The following is a 14219-nucleotide window of genomic DNA, read 5'->3' as shown; positions in this document are numbered from 1 at the left end:
AGCCTCTCTCCCTTCGCGTTTTCTTCCGTTCCCCGCTGCTGTGGGGATGGGTCCGGTTTCAGGGCAGAAGCCGCCGCTGTGGGGTGAGGAGCCCGGCCGTGGTGGACCTGCTGCAGTACCGTGAACCCGAAGATCCTAGTTTCTGATCGTCGCTTCTTACTTTTTTTTTTTTTAAATTCCCTTTTAATTACGTATGTGCGTGAATATGCAGAAAGAGCTTGATCTGGGATTTTGGAGGTTCAGCACATAAGGCAGTTTTGCATTATTTTTCTCTTGGTGATTTGAAAAATTGCAGACTGAATCAGATGAGTATAATGAAGATGGATTAGGACATCTTAAAATGCAACACTTCCTTCTGAAGTCCTAGCTCTTAAATGTGTTGCATGTGGGTAGATGCATGCAAACCTTAAGCCCCGAAGGGATCCCTAGAGAATGCACTGGTTTCCACAAAGATAATAGAGGAGAATCCAAGCTAGTATAAAAACTGTTTTGCTTTATTCTCAAGAGATAGGATTTATGGTTTTAGTTTTAACTTTTTAACCTATTTATCTTACTGAGAAACTGGATATCTACACAACTCTTAAGCCTTTTAAAGAGTAATATAGAGTGTTTGCAACACTTTTCAATGCTGAGCCTTTGTGAAAACCAGTGATTTTTTTTTCTTTTGTTGAGAGGTGAATTGTTTGCTTTTCACTTTGGCAGAGAAAATTCATAACCAACAAATTGATTGCCAACTGTGAAGTCTTATATTTGAAAGAAAAGAAGATACTGCATATTTAAAAGTATACAAACTCAAGTTTGGGGGCCAGACTTGAACTGATGGTTGTGGTCTAGATAGAAGCAATAAGAAGGCTAATCTTTAATTGTTAATTTCTTGCACTATCATTAAAAGTGACACCAGTAGTCCTGGTCAGACCTGGAGTTTCATTTTCCATATTAAACAGCACCATATTCAGAGAAGAACCTGTCAAAAAGAAAGTCACCAAAAAAAATTCTGTTAATGATTTAGGTAAGGGTCAGATCTTTCCATCCTGCTCAAATCAGTTATTTCCAGTGACATCACGTGCTGTACAGTTTGACTTCTATCTGTGGTTATCTTTAAACACAATTATTCTGTTTTGAGTTCATAGATAATTAATGTTAATTTTCTTCAGCTATTTAAATTGCTATGTGTTGTGTTACTCTGCTACATAACTGGAAAGAAGTAACTTTTAAGGCAGCTTTGATATTTGCTCCTTTACCTTATAAGTCCAGTGTTTTCCATATGTTTTTGTTCTGTGTATTGAAGGTGACAACAGAGGTTGGAAGACTTCTTGGTGAGGAAAAGGTCGATGCAATCGTGTGTGTAGCAGGAGGATGGGCTGGAGGCAGCGCCAAAGCTAAATGTAAGCCTTTGGTACATGCATACTAGTGAACCCATGAATCAAATCTAAGAGGAATCTTTAAAAATGAGGGTAATAAAGATTTTGAGATCATCTTTCTTCCTCAGTCCAGAAGAGGACATGATCATAAAAGTACAAAATAGCTCAGTCACAATGCTGCTTAGTGCTTCTCTGAATTTCTGCTGTCTGTTAAATTTGCACAGTGCTTAGTATTCTCAGTAATGCTTTTTGATGCACCAGTTTTCATCAGAAAAACCTTGATGCGCTTGGTGAAGGAATTCAGCATTATTATCTGTGAACTTTTTGCTGAGGTTACCTGTGTCAGGTAAGATATGTAAGACGGTGGTTGAGTAGAAACATTGATGTTGTTTCCTAGTTCATTGTTTTATGCATAAAACCTCAGTTGCTTCCTGCAGTTCTTTGAGCTATTATTATGGTGCAATACAGTATTGGAAGGAGCTGTCTGATGACCTGAGATCATGCTAGAGAAAAAAGCCTTCAGTTTAAAAAAAGCTTTTAAACGTGTAATATTCAAAATGAAATTTTATACTTTACTCACTAGTTCAGAGATACGAGGAAAAAAATAGCTTCGTTTTCTGTCTGGAGTAAATCTGGTAAAATGTGTCCTTTTCTTCACCCCTTCCCATTTGGACATTGCAGGCAAAGATTTCTTTTTAAAGAGAGACAATATGGAAAGGCATACATGCTTACACCACAGTTGTATTATATTAGATTGTTATTAGTGTCCACCATATTTTAAATAAGCTGATTTATAGTAATGTTATTGGTAGGGTAGCATGATATCTTGGGATAGGTGGTCAGCTTATGTCACTGAGTTAGTTATGCTTATTCTATATTGTGTTACGGAAATGGTTCTTTCTGAATACTAGAATCTTTGACATGGCTAGTTACTGTTTTTCTTCTTTACCCATGCAGATACTGATAATAAAAAACCATGATGAGAGTTCAGATTTTACTTTCATTTGAAGTTATTGCTGTACCTTCCCCAGTAGGTATCCTTACCAGAGGTTGTATACAGTCCAGTATGTAGGGGCACTGGAGTGCACACTTGGTACAGTGCAAATGCATGCATCTTCGATATTCTATATCAGCATACTACTGTCAGATAGACAGATTACTTCTTGGTTTATGAAGTAATCTGGTGATAAGAAACATTTTTTTGTTCAACTCCTTTATCTCTTGGAGTCTTCTGTCTGTGTACTAATGAAGCGTAGCTTTTTTGCAGCCAGTGAGGAAGTTATGGAAAGAGACAGATCATACTACTACAAGGTGAGATGAGGCTACTGTGAGAGTTTTTTGAGATGCTTGACATAGATTGAAGCAACCCTCATAGGAGTTTCAAGATCTGGGAAATCTTTGAACCGTTATTGGAGAACTAATGAAACTATCTTGTGTTTAGTTGGTTGGTTTTTTTTATTTCTGGTTGTGAGAAAGTAGGTAATTGACTAGAATATATACTGTAGAGCTGGGACTCAGAGACCAAAGAGAAGGGAGATACAAGAGACATAAATTGATTCCACCCAAAGTGGAAGTAGAAAATGGTAGAAAGCATGTTTTCATAGTTCTGTTGCATTCTGTAAGGCAATTAGAGTTAGAAGTCTTCTATGTTTTGTTTTATTTTGCTAATTCTCTTCCTAATCAGCTTTATACAAAAACTGTGATCTGATGTGGAAGCAGAGTGTTTGGACATCAACTATTTCGAGCCACCTAGCCACAAAACATCTGAAAGAAGGCGGCCTCTTGACCTTGACAGGAGCTCAACCTGCTTTATCTGGAACCCCAGGTAAAATGCAATGCGTGATAAGTGCTGGGACATCAGTACTTGGCTGATGTACTTGGCTAATATATGATACAGTAAAAAAAGTTTGGAAAATAATGAATAGAAGCACACAGCAAGCTGTAAGTACAGTGCTTAAATAAAGTTCAGTCTCCTATTTGTGCTGTGAAAGGCAGAGTCCTTAATTGCCTAATTTTTCCATTGGCGATGACTCAGCTGATTCTGTTAACTATGCTTGTCCTGTTCATGTTCTGATTCTAGTCTGCTTTTGCTTCAGACATAGATAAGCTTGTTGACCTTTGGCTTTGCCCTCCATTAGCTTTTTAATAAGAACTTCGTTGAGTTTTTTTCATCTCTCTCCTTGCCATGTTGGTCTGCATGGAGGAAGAAAACTGGGAGCAATTTAAAATAAAAAAAAAAGCACTGACAGACAAGCCCACAGGCAGGGAGACAAAAGTTTTTTTGGGACAAATACTCTTATTTCCCAATCTTACATTAGCGTGATTTCAGCAGTACTTTGATAAGACATAGATACTAAAATTTTAGAACACATACAATTTATGAATATTCCTGAAAGCTTTATCTGAAACTGTTCAGGAAAAATATGCTGTATTTTCTAGTTAATGATTTATCTTCTATGTTTACAGCTGCATCTGGCATAGTCTGAAGACAAAAGGCTTATTTTATGAGAACAAGCAGATGAGTAATTTACTGTGTACTACTGACTGGCCATATACAAATGAAAAAAATGTCAGCTCTGGCAAACTTACGTGTTTTTTTGTTTGGGTGGTTTTAGGAGGTAGGGACCACAACACAGGAGTCAAAGTGATTTGCTTTCATGTTTTGAACTAGCTGGTTTCAACTAGTCTGGATTTTCCTAAAAAATGCAGCAGTGCTTTGGGCAAACATGTGCAACGTATTAACGTCAGGAAGAATTTTAGTTGTTACTCAACTTCTGCAAATATGACTTGTTAGGCTCGTTACTACCAGCCATTATGGAAGAAATAATCTTTTTCTTGTTTGCTGTTGCTGTGATTTTTCTTTTCCTATGTGAAAATGTTGACTCACATAATGCAAACTGAAGAATACTGAAAATTATATAAACAGTTACAGAAGCAGTCTGACAGTGATGGCTGAGAAATGTAGAAGCATGACAACTTTAAGAAGACTTGGAATGTTTGGTTTAGACAAGACAAGAGGGGAATAGGGACTTATAGCACCCTGATTGTCCAGGTCTTGTACTTGACCAGTGTGCCTTATGCTCTCATTCGTGTTGTTTTTACACTGCTAAATACTGTCTGCCTCGAAAGCAGCAGTGTTTAGGAAGAAGTTTGCTTTACCTGCAGGTTATTTAGTAATTTTCTACCATGAGGGGATTTTTTTTGTAGTTTTCTCCAAAGGGGCTGGCAGACTTGCAATGCTGACCGAGTGAATTACGGTTCTGGAGGCAAGTGAGCTGTATCTGTTTGGGTCCAAAACTGCAAATGCCTTAGTCATATGATTAAAATTAATGGATGATTGCTTTATTAAAGTGTATGAGCATCTTCACGCGTACTCTATTAGATTTGTAATGTTAGCCCTGTAGGTCCCATCCTTTGGGATGTATTTGGGTACATTAACTAAACATACTTGACTTGGTAAGCTGCTTATTTCTATAATGCTGAGTAAACGAAGTTCTGTGATAGTTCCTGGATGTTTAGTAAGTGCTTTTTGTTTTTTCTTTTTTCTTGTAATATGTATGTTTTGATATGTTTTAAAAATCTGATTCTATTCTTGCTGTGGTAAGTGGTCTTAATATTCATCAAACAATCTGAGTCTCTATCATACTAGTGATGATACTGAGAGCTGTTTTGGTTGTGCTCTAATTTGCCTGTTTTTAATTGTTAGGGATGATTGGCTATGGCATGGCCAAAGGAGCAGTGCATCAGCTTTGTCAGAGTTTAGCTGGTGCCAATAGTGGCTTGCCATCTGGTTCTGCTGCTGTTGCCATTTTACCGTAAGTGGTTGCGTAGTTGCCTCTACCTGTGTTGTTTTATTTAATTACTGCTGTAACCTAGAGTCACATGGATATGCTTGCTATGTCCTGTTCACAGTACACAAATGGCTTCTCAGATCTAATAACCATTTCACAGAGAAAGGAGGCATCTTGAATGTATGAACAAAATTATATGCAAGTCACCCTAAAAATGATTAAGTTCTCTTCCTTCCATTTGCAAAACAGGAGTGGATGTTAGGATTAAATGTTATGAGGATGTTAGCGGTGTGCTCAGGTAGCCAAGAAGGCCAATGGCATCCTGGCTTCTATCAGGAATAGTGCGGCCAGCAGGACTAGGGAAGTGATTGTCCCCCTGTACTCAGCACTGATGAGGCCGCACCTCAAGTGCTGTGTCCAGTTCTGGGCCCCTCACTACAAGAAGGACATTGAGGTGCTGGAGCGCGTCCAGAGAAGGGCAACGAAGCTGGTGAAGGGCCTGGAGAACAAGTCTGACAAGGAGCGGCTGAGGGAGTTGGGGTTGTTTAGCCTGGAGAAGAGGAGGCTGAGGGGAGACCTGATCGCCCTCTATAACTACCTGAAAGGAGGGTGTAGCGAGGTGGGGGTTGGTCTCTTCTCCGAGGCTACCAGTGACAGGACAAGAGGGCATCATCTGAAACTGTGCCAGGGGAAGTTCAGGCTAGAAATGAGGAGGCATTTCTTCACAGAAGGGGTTGTTAGGCATTGGAATGGGCTGCCCAGGGAGGGGGTGGAGTCACCATCCCTGGAGGTCTTTAAGAAAAGACTGGACGTGGTGCTTAGTGCCATGGTCTAGCTGACATGATGGTGTTAGGGCAAAGGTTAGACTCAGTGATCCCAGAGGTCTCTTCCAACCAAATTGATTCTGTGAATATTTGATTCACTTTTAACCAGTTTTAACAGTAGCCATGCATTAACCTGTGATTATTTTTTTTTCGCAGTGTAGGCAGAACTCTGAAAATGAGATGAGCTATTCAACACATTTTTAGACTTAGCTGTGTGATAATAGTAAAGCAAAGGATTACTTGACAAGTTTTAACTTGGTTAAAGATGCCTCTTCATAATGAGCTGCATATCCATGCCTGATCAGTAAAATGAGGTCACTTTGAGAATCTGTGAAAAGAAAAAGTTTAGCATATGTTTCCTGTCACAGCTTTCTTTTTCATGAGGAAACGTAGTAAAAAATGAATGGCCTAGTAGGTCTTCACTATGTCTAAATTTATCAATTCTACTGCAAAAATTAAAGGTATTTTTCTTGCCAGGTCCATATCTAGTTCAAGACTCAAAACTTAAGACAAATGAGTTCTGTATAGGGATTTGGAACACTACCTGAATTCTCCCATTATGCACACTTCAGGTCAGAGCAGTGGCATTGAAAGTGTTTGGATAATTGACACCACCTTCTCCAGAGCTTTACAGACAGGCAGGTAGCAAGATCACTGGACTTTTGGGCATTCTGCACTTGTGTAGTTCTCACTCAAGAACAGTTTTGAATGAATTTTTGAGAGAGTGATTACACCTTGGATGGTCAACAGCATCTCAGTGAGGGATGACATCTCAGATAAGGTTCACACCTTAATATCATTGTACATAGCATAAACATGTATCATCAAAGTCAAAACTTCTATGCTTGTGTACTTAATCTCTGCATTTGCACCTGGCGTGAGGCTATTTGAAAGCAGGGATGTAGTGCCTGTGTACTGTGCAGTACCTGTGAACAAGCATATTACGGCCATTCCCTGGCTGCATGAGAGAGACTGGAAGGGAGCTGGGGGTTAAGTGATTGCCCTAATGGACTGGATGTCATCAGCAAGCCAGGAAGGTGAGGGGTAATAGGTTTGAGCCTTTGATATACATTGAAGCTGATAGCTGTATGCTGTTAACACATGCAGAGGATGCAAAGGAAATCCATACCACATGGTATAAAAGTCAAGCATATGTTACAGCAATGAATAGAAGCAGGTGGTGCTCATCAGAAACATGATGTATAAATAAAAGGCTTATCTTTTTTTAATCACAGTGTTACCTTAGATACACCAGCAAACAGGAAATCAATGCCTGATGCAGATTTCAGCTCCTGGACACCCTTAGAATTCATTGCTGAGTGAGTATCCATGTGATAACTAAGCAATTCCTCACTGTCCCTCTTGCTGCTGCATCTTACTGCATGTTCTTTCTAAATAGCTGGCTTGGATTTGGGTGGTTTTTCTTCCTCTGTCATCTCCTCATGGTGTATATTTCTAAATCAGGTTGGGTTTATTGCACATGCTTCTCAACTGGAGAAAATTAGCCCAACTCCGTCATCCTCAGCATCTCTACACCAGTTATTCCAACAGGGGAGATAGCCTTAAACAGTTGGAAGCCAGAGAATCTCATAAAGCCTGTAGACAAATTAAATTGCAGACAGCAGATGCGGGAGACAGTAGTCTGGCTTAAAGGTAAACTGCGAATGTGAACTTTGGGATTTTTTTTTTCTCTTTTAAACACTCTTTACTGCTCAGTCTATGGGGTGTTAGTTCACTTCTCTCAGCTGGCAAAATTCCTGCTCTTGTGTAGAAAAATTTAGTCAAGACTGTTTTGTTTTCCATCCTCCACAAAGGCTTGTCTTGAATGACATTGCAAAATACTGAAACTTCAGCTGTAGCTCATGTAACTTCAGGCTGAGATTATAAGGCTTACTGTTCCTCATTCCTGTCGGTTAGAGAAGGTGCAGAGTAAGTACAGCTTTCTGTGATGTGATGGGGAGTAGCAAAGATTCTGCTGAGGGTGAGCTGTGAAAAGGAAGAAAATAAGGACACAACTGTCCTGCCTCTTTGAGGGAAAATGAAGATGAATCTACATTCATACATTGTAAAGAGCTTTACTCTTACACATTTTTAAAATCTTTTAGAACTGACACTGAAATTGCATTTAGCTGTTGCCAATTGTTCAGAGAGTAGTTTAGTTCTGGCATTAGATTTCCTTATTTTTGTGATTTCCCCCCGCCCCTGAGTTGGATGTCAGAGTGGGAAATGGTTTTTGTTGCGAGAAGCCTATGCAGCTGTCCGATGTGGCTCTTTAAAAGGGCCCCATCAGCTGAATTTCAATGGCCTAAAAACATTCAAAAAAAGATCTTTAATTTATTGTGCTCCGGAGACTGCTTAGCCAGATGTTGTGATTTTTAAAAATGAATTTGTAAAACATTAACTTCTAAGTATTTTTTTCATTATGAGAGAATTAGGTTGATTGGTTTGGTTTGTTTCTTGGGTTCTGATTCCCCAAACTTTAAATCCAGCTTTCAAAACTGAAAATCTCACTGGCTGTGAAAGAAAAATATCCAATGTTGTTAAGTGTTGGTGATGTCTGCATCTTAGGAAGGATGCAGAAAATCTTTTTCTATATGGCACTTGAATTTTATGCCCTGGAAGCCATTGTGTCACATGGCAACTGCCATGTTGGAACATCCTGCTATGTCTGCAATATTGGAAGGGTTGATGGACCTGAAGAATATACTGCACTTTCTGTATTATATTTTGAGTAAGAAGTTTGTATTATGTTTTGCTAAGGAGTGTTCTGACACGCTACTTAGAATGAGTCCCATCTTACTCGGCACTATTTTGGATGTCTTAAGGCTTTCTGTGTCTCTGCTGAGACCAGTTTCGCAGTTAAATATCTAAGTGTTACAATGGCCTGTTGGCAGAGTAATAGGTGTAACAACTATTTTAGCCATAAATCTGTGTTTCTGATATATACTATAAAGGCAACTTAAATAGCCTCTCCTTCCCCTTTCCAAATTTTTTTTTTATAATTTGGAAAAAACTTGCTACTCTGACATTTTAAGCTCCTGGTCTTTTCCTTTGAGATGTTCTGAAAATCCTGTGTGTGCTCTAAAGCCCTGTGGATTTCTCTGGGCCTCTGTCCAGCTCTGAGGGTCTAAATCCAGTGATTGCATTACAAGTTTACAACATACATAGAAATCACTGGAGAGGGCAATAGGAAAAGAAGAAAACGTAATAGGATTTCATTTTTGTGCTTCCCGTCAATATACCTGATAGTAGTATTTATTCCCCCCCCCCCCCCCCCCCCCCCTTTATTTTAAAACAGAACCTTCTACGACTGGATGACAGGAAAGAATCGACCAAACTCAGGGAGTCTAATCCAGGTGATAACTACAGGAGGGAAGACTGAACTAGTTGCAGCAGCGCATCTTTGATGTCAGTCAGTTAAGGCAGTGGAACTTCACCAAAGGAGAAGCTATGGAAAAATCTGTCTGTCGGTATAATGTCGATGGTCTTCTGTATCCACTGATTGTAGTTATGTCATTAATGGAACCAGATTTCAAGTAATATTTCTGTGCTGTCACTTGTGAGCTATCAGCATTTGTTTACCAACAAGTATCAAGTATTTGTCTGTAAATGAAAGCTGCAGGCTTTGAAGTCTCTAGATGTCCTAATTCTGAGCGTTATATGTTGACTTACCTGTTTTCTCTGAAATGGGAACTGTGCTTAATTATGACATGTAATCACATACATAATGGTTGGATTTTTTTCTCAGTCAGTAAGTGTTCCTGGCTACTTACTATGAATCTTTCAGTAGTCTGTCTGTCTTTTTCTGTCTGAAGATATAAGCCCTCCCTTGCATATTATGTTGGCTATAATTATAGGAAACGTTGCCGTCATATATAATGTCCTGGTCTGGTAACATTTTTCCTGTGAATGTTCCACTTGAGTTAATGGAACTGTGTAGAGATTACTCACTTGAGAAGGAGTTTCTAATTTGCCTTACAGTTTATAAGCTGCTATCAGGCCTACAGTTGTAGGCTAAAACAGCTGTTCTGTCAAATGATTGGTATGTCTTTGTGTTAGTCATGATGGTTCTTTACTTTTTCAGAAAGCAAAGTGCTGTAAAGTACTAAAGAAAGCATACACACAATTCTCTTTTGAATATGGAACTTTTTGTGCTAAATAAATATATATTGTTTTATGTACTGGGCTGTCTCCATCGCTGTAATCCAAATAATCTGAATAATATTTTAATCAGTTTAACTGAACTTGCAGTTCAGTTAGGGCGAAGGATTTAATTTTTTACTTATTTCCTTCTGATCATGAAATGAATTTCTGTGGAAGAGGTGCAAAAGGGCTACTAGCCATGCATAGGGGCAGACGTTCAGCTGGAGCAAATGTGTTCTTTAATCCAGCTACATTACATGGAAATACAGTTTGGTTGCAGAGCGAAAGTATTGCATGTTCTGAGCAGAGGCTTACAAAGAACCAGTATGGTCAGGTTTTTTGGAACATCTTGGAAACAATTGAATATGCAAAGCTGTAGGTACATTCTCTATATGCACTTTTTTTATTAACTTCAGAGTTGTGTTGGGGAAGGATTTACTGCCATGAGTCAGGAAACCTTTCCCCTCTTCCCACTAACAAAAACTTATGTGTGTGCTGGTCAATTTTAACATGGTCACATGACCTTTTTTGCTGTGACTGTCCCTTTACTCATTTTGCTGGATGCAAAGGTGTAAAGGGGAATTTTGATGTCCTGTCAAACCAGTCAAGAACTGTCAATTCATGAAGCTGCTTTTGATTTTAAAGGGAAGACTCACTGCCATGCATTTGGATAGCGATTTCTACAGGCAGAGAGTACAGACAAAAACTGCAAGGCACTGATAAGGAATGAAACACTAAGGTGCTACCTGATTATTCAGGGAAAGGGAAGAGCTAGCGTACTACAAGCTTACATGATTTGAAGGCTTCCCTTTGCCAAACTAGCTGAATTTCCAAGTTGCTTTCAAGTTGCTGTGTTGTGTTGTCTTGCAAACATCTATTGAATTGCATCTGAGAAGCTCCCTGAAGAGCAGATGAGACTCTTGAATGGTGAAGGGAGCACAGCTGGGATTCCAGATGTACATTTATACAGCTGTATAAGAGCACAGAGCCAAGGACCTAGCAGGCTGTATGGCTCATGGATGTTTTTGCAGAGCTTACTGTGGCAGAACGTGGTAACGCAGCAAATGGGACTAAGACTAGCAGAGAATCTTTTATTTGCTAAGGGCTACAGGGGCTTTTGTAGATTATGTGCACATACCTGGACCTTAATGTTGTTATTAATAACCTGGTGAAAAAGGTAAATGGCTGGTCATTGGTCACATGGAATTAAGTCGTGACTAACCAGCCCTGAGATTATATGGGAGGAAAGAGGGAAACCAGGTTTAAATTTTGGTAGAGAACAAAAGGTCAGAAAAAGACAATGTGGTGTGATCCACGCATTTCAGAAGTTAGATTGATTCTTCTTCACTAGAAAGAGCTGATGATCCTGGTAGGAAAACCTGAGGCAAATCTGTGGTTCTGACCTAGGTGCTTCAGGTATGCTCTGCCTATGTCAACCAGAGAGAGGGCCTCAAAAACAGGGGAGGTGTCTATGCTATCCTAAGGAGAAGGTCACTAAGCTTGTGGAGACTGAACCTGGTTAGTTGTCTCCCACTAGGTGATGTTGCATGAAGGTGCCAGCACCAGCCTAGAAGCAGAGCAGCTGTGTTTGGACAGTGTTGAAGATGAAGCCGTGCTGCCAGTCGCTCTGTGCTGCTGTACGTGTGCAGCTCTAGCTCCAGTGCCGGTTCAACGCCTCACGGGGGTCTGCTGTGCGTATCCTGCCTGCTGCTCTCACCCAGGTAATTAAAGGCAAGGCTATAGTTATTGTAAGACAGAGTAGCTGTGTAAGTGCATGAGATGTTGAATGGAGTGTGAATGTAGTAACAGGAATGTTGTTCTCAACTGAACTTTCCTTCAACTCTTGCTTGAAGAGGGAAGAAGATGAGCAATTTCTCCGTTCCATAAAAACTGTCTACCCCGGTGTCCTCCTTCAACTTGTACTGGTGCCTAGTGGGTAAGAACCAGTAATACAGCTATTGGAAACAGCAATATGTTGACTGCAGCAATGTAGGAGTAATGAAATAGCTGACTGTGAAACAATGAATAGTGTTAAAACATAATTGTGAATGGAAGACTGTTGACTGGATTATTAACTTTTATCAGTTGCAGGTACGAGTGGAAAGATATGAAAATGGCATCGTTGAAGCTTGAGAGTGAGAATGAAGGTGTTGGCAAGTGTATGTCAAGATTGCTGCTAGGAGCGAGAGATTTAACCTGGGGAGTTTGATGGAAAAGAGGCTTTATGTGACCAGTTTCATCCTGTGTCTCTACAAATTTTATTCCAGTTAAGTAATTGTCTAGGGGAAAAAGCCACCCTGACACTGCAAACATCTAGGTTGCCTGACTCCTTCAGCAGGCTCAGAGGTCTGTTGGTGCTGCAGTGAGAGGGAGAGATGTAGTCTGTGGGAACTGCAGGGAGTTAATCCGTACTAAACACACACACAGAGACACAACTGGGAACCGCAGGTCTGTTGTGACAATTTTCACAGAATGGTTTGGGTTGGAAAGGACCTTTGAAGATCACCTAGTCCAGCGTCCTGCCATGGGCAGGGACAACTTGGTGCTTCTTACAGAAACAGAATACCTAATGAATTTCAACTCTAGTGTTGTTGAGAACCCCTGCATTGTTCAGCATACTTTACTATTTATATGGCACTATCAACAACAACGTAAGACTGCAGAAGTAAGTTTATTCTCCCTTAATTTAAGGAATGCAATATGTATTAATTTCTTATATATATATTAAGCAGGTGAATTTATCAGTTTTTTTTATTTAGGGCTGTACATCTGGTGTCACATTAAAAATTTCATATGCACAGAGCCAGTTTAGTAAGGCATTTTTCTATACAACCTCCTTTTGAAGATGCATACAACTGTTTACTAAAGAAAGAGATAGGTGAAGCCTGGGGGAAAAAACCACAAATCGTGCCAGATCAGTCCTGCTTTTATGCTCTAACTCATTTGTGCTTAGCATTCTGGTTTTTACAGGTGTAGCAGTCTACCCCCTCTTTAAAAAAGGATGTTTCCAGACCTGAACCAATGTGCCTTTGAAAAGATGATGCAATTGCATGGTACATCCATACACCACACATAGGTACAGTTAGCCCAAACTGGTACAGCTGTTACACACATGGCATCAGGTACAAATGTGCAGAGACAAAACATGGTGCTCTCAGAATGCCATGGCAACCAGGACATGTCCATTCTGTATGAATATTTTTTTCTCCTACAGATACAGAAAAAGTAGATTTTAATAAAGCACAAGTAAGCATAAAGGAGACTTGTACAGTAGAGTACAGTAGTATCATTACAAATCCAAAGACCTCCGAATAGCGGGCAAGAAGCTGTTTTCGACATTTCAGGCGTAAGTGGGTGAGGACCTGGGCTGCTGTTCGGACTGAGACTGCCGTCCCACGAAGCCCCACCCATGTACGGTCCTGTTGCTTTGCAGAACCCTTGGTTCATTGCAGGACTGAGTCTGAAATGTTTTCCAGTTTTACTGTGAAGTGAAATTCACAGATTTTACCAACAGATTTAATTAGTTTTTCAAAGTTATTTTTTTAATGGCAAAATTAGCTAATAACAGTTACCACAAAATGAAGGTTTAAAATTATGCTTAGCACCCAGAAAACAGATGGAGTGATTTCCAAGTACAATGGTAGCTGAGTCATTTGCAGTTGCAGTTCTACATTAACCCAAAATTGCACTTTGAAACCTTTTGTTGAAATAATTCATTATGCTAAACAAGCACGATTTTTTATAGGGGAATGAAAACCACCACCACAACAAAAAGTAACATTTATTATCTTGTTTCTTCTTCCTTGTATTGGCTCACTGGAAGAAAGCAGATGGGGACTGTAAGAGCATGTGGAGATGCTTCAGACTAACCCTTGTCGTGTTGAACAAGGTGAGAAGTAGGCAGACATCTGAAAAGCACTGCAGAAGTCAATCGCAAATGTCACTTGAGATTCCGATCCCTGTCAGACAGTGTCATTCTTGCACTTCCTGAGACACCATGTTCTAAAGGATTTGCTTTAGAAATTCGGCCAGTCTCAACGCTGTCTGCAGGGACTCTTCGGGGGTACGATCACAGACTCCCACAGCCGAGTTGAGGCTGG

General features: G+C 39.9%; 1 protein-coding gene across 1 annotated transcript; it reads left to right on the top strand.

Annotated features, from left to right (window-relative positions):
* Window positions 1-46: 46 nt before the first annotated feature.
* On the top strand, window positions 47-9838 carry QDPR (quinoid dihydropteridine reductase). The gene is made up of 6 exons (XM_009709501.1): window positions 47-115; window positions 1289-1385; window positions 3046-3186; window positions 5068-5176; window positions 7212-7295; window positions 9275-9838. Exons 1-6 carry the CDS (start codon window positions 47-49, stop codon window positions 9381-9383), a joined length of 609 nt encoding a protein of 202 aa, XP_009707803.1. The 3' UTR covers window positions 9384-9838.
* The last annotated feature ends 4381 nt before the right edge of the window (window positions 9839-14219 follow it).

The sequence above is a fragment of the Cariama cristata genome, unplaced genomic scaffold (genome assembly GCF_000690535.1).
Source record: "Cariama cristata isolate BGI_N322 unplaced genomic scaffold, ASM69053v1 scaffold17481, whole genome shotgun sequence".
Classification (NCBI taxonomy): Eukaryota; Metazoa; Chordata; class Aves; order Cariamiformes; family Cariamidae; genus Cariama; species Cariama cristata.
Note: the sequence above shows the minus strand (reverse complement) of the source record. Positions and strands in the feature narration are given on the sequence as shown.

Bases quoted from the DNA above. Each gene is read 5' to 3' on its own strand.
- QDPR (XM_009709501.1), top strand. From the start codon at position 47: ATGGGTCCGGTTTCAGGGCAGAAGCCGCCGCTGTGGGGTGAGGAGCCC. The intron at 116-1,288 runs GTACCGTGAACC...TGTGTATTGAAG, and splicing joins GCCGTGGTGGACCTGCTGCA to GTGACAACAGAGGTTGGAAG. The intron at 3,187-5,067 runs GTAAAATGCAAT...TTTAATTGTTAG, and splicing joins TGCTTTATCTGGAACCCCAG to GGATGATTGGCTATGGCATG.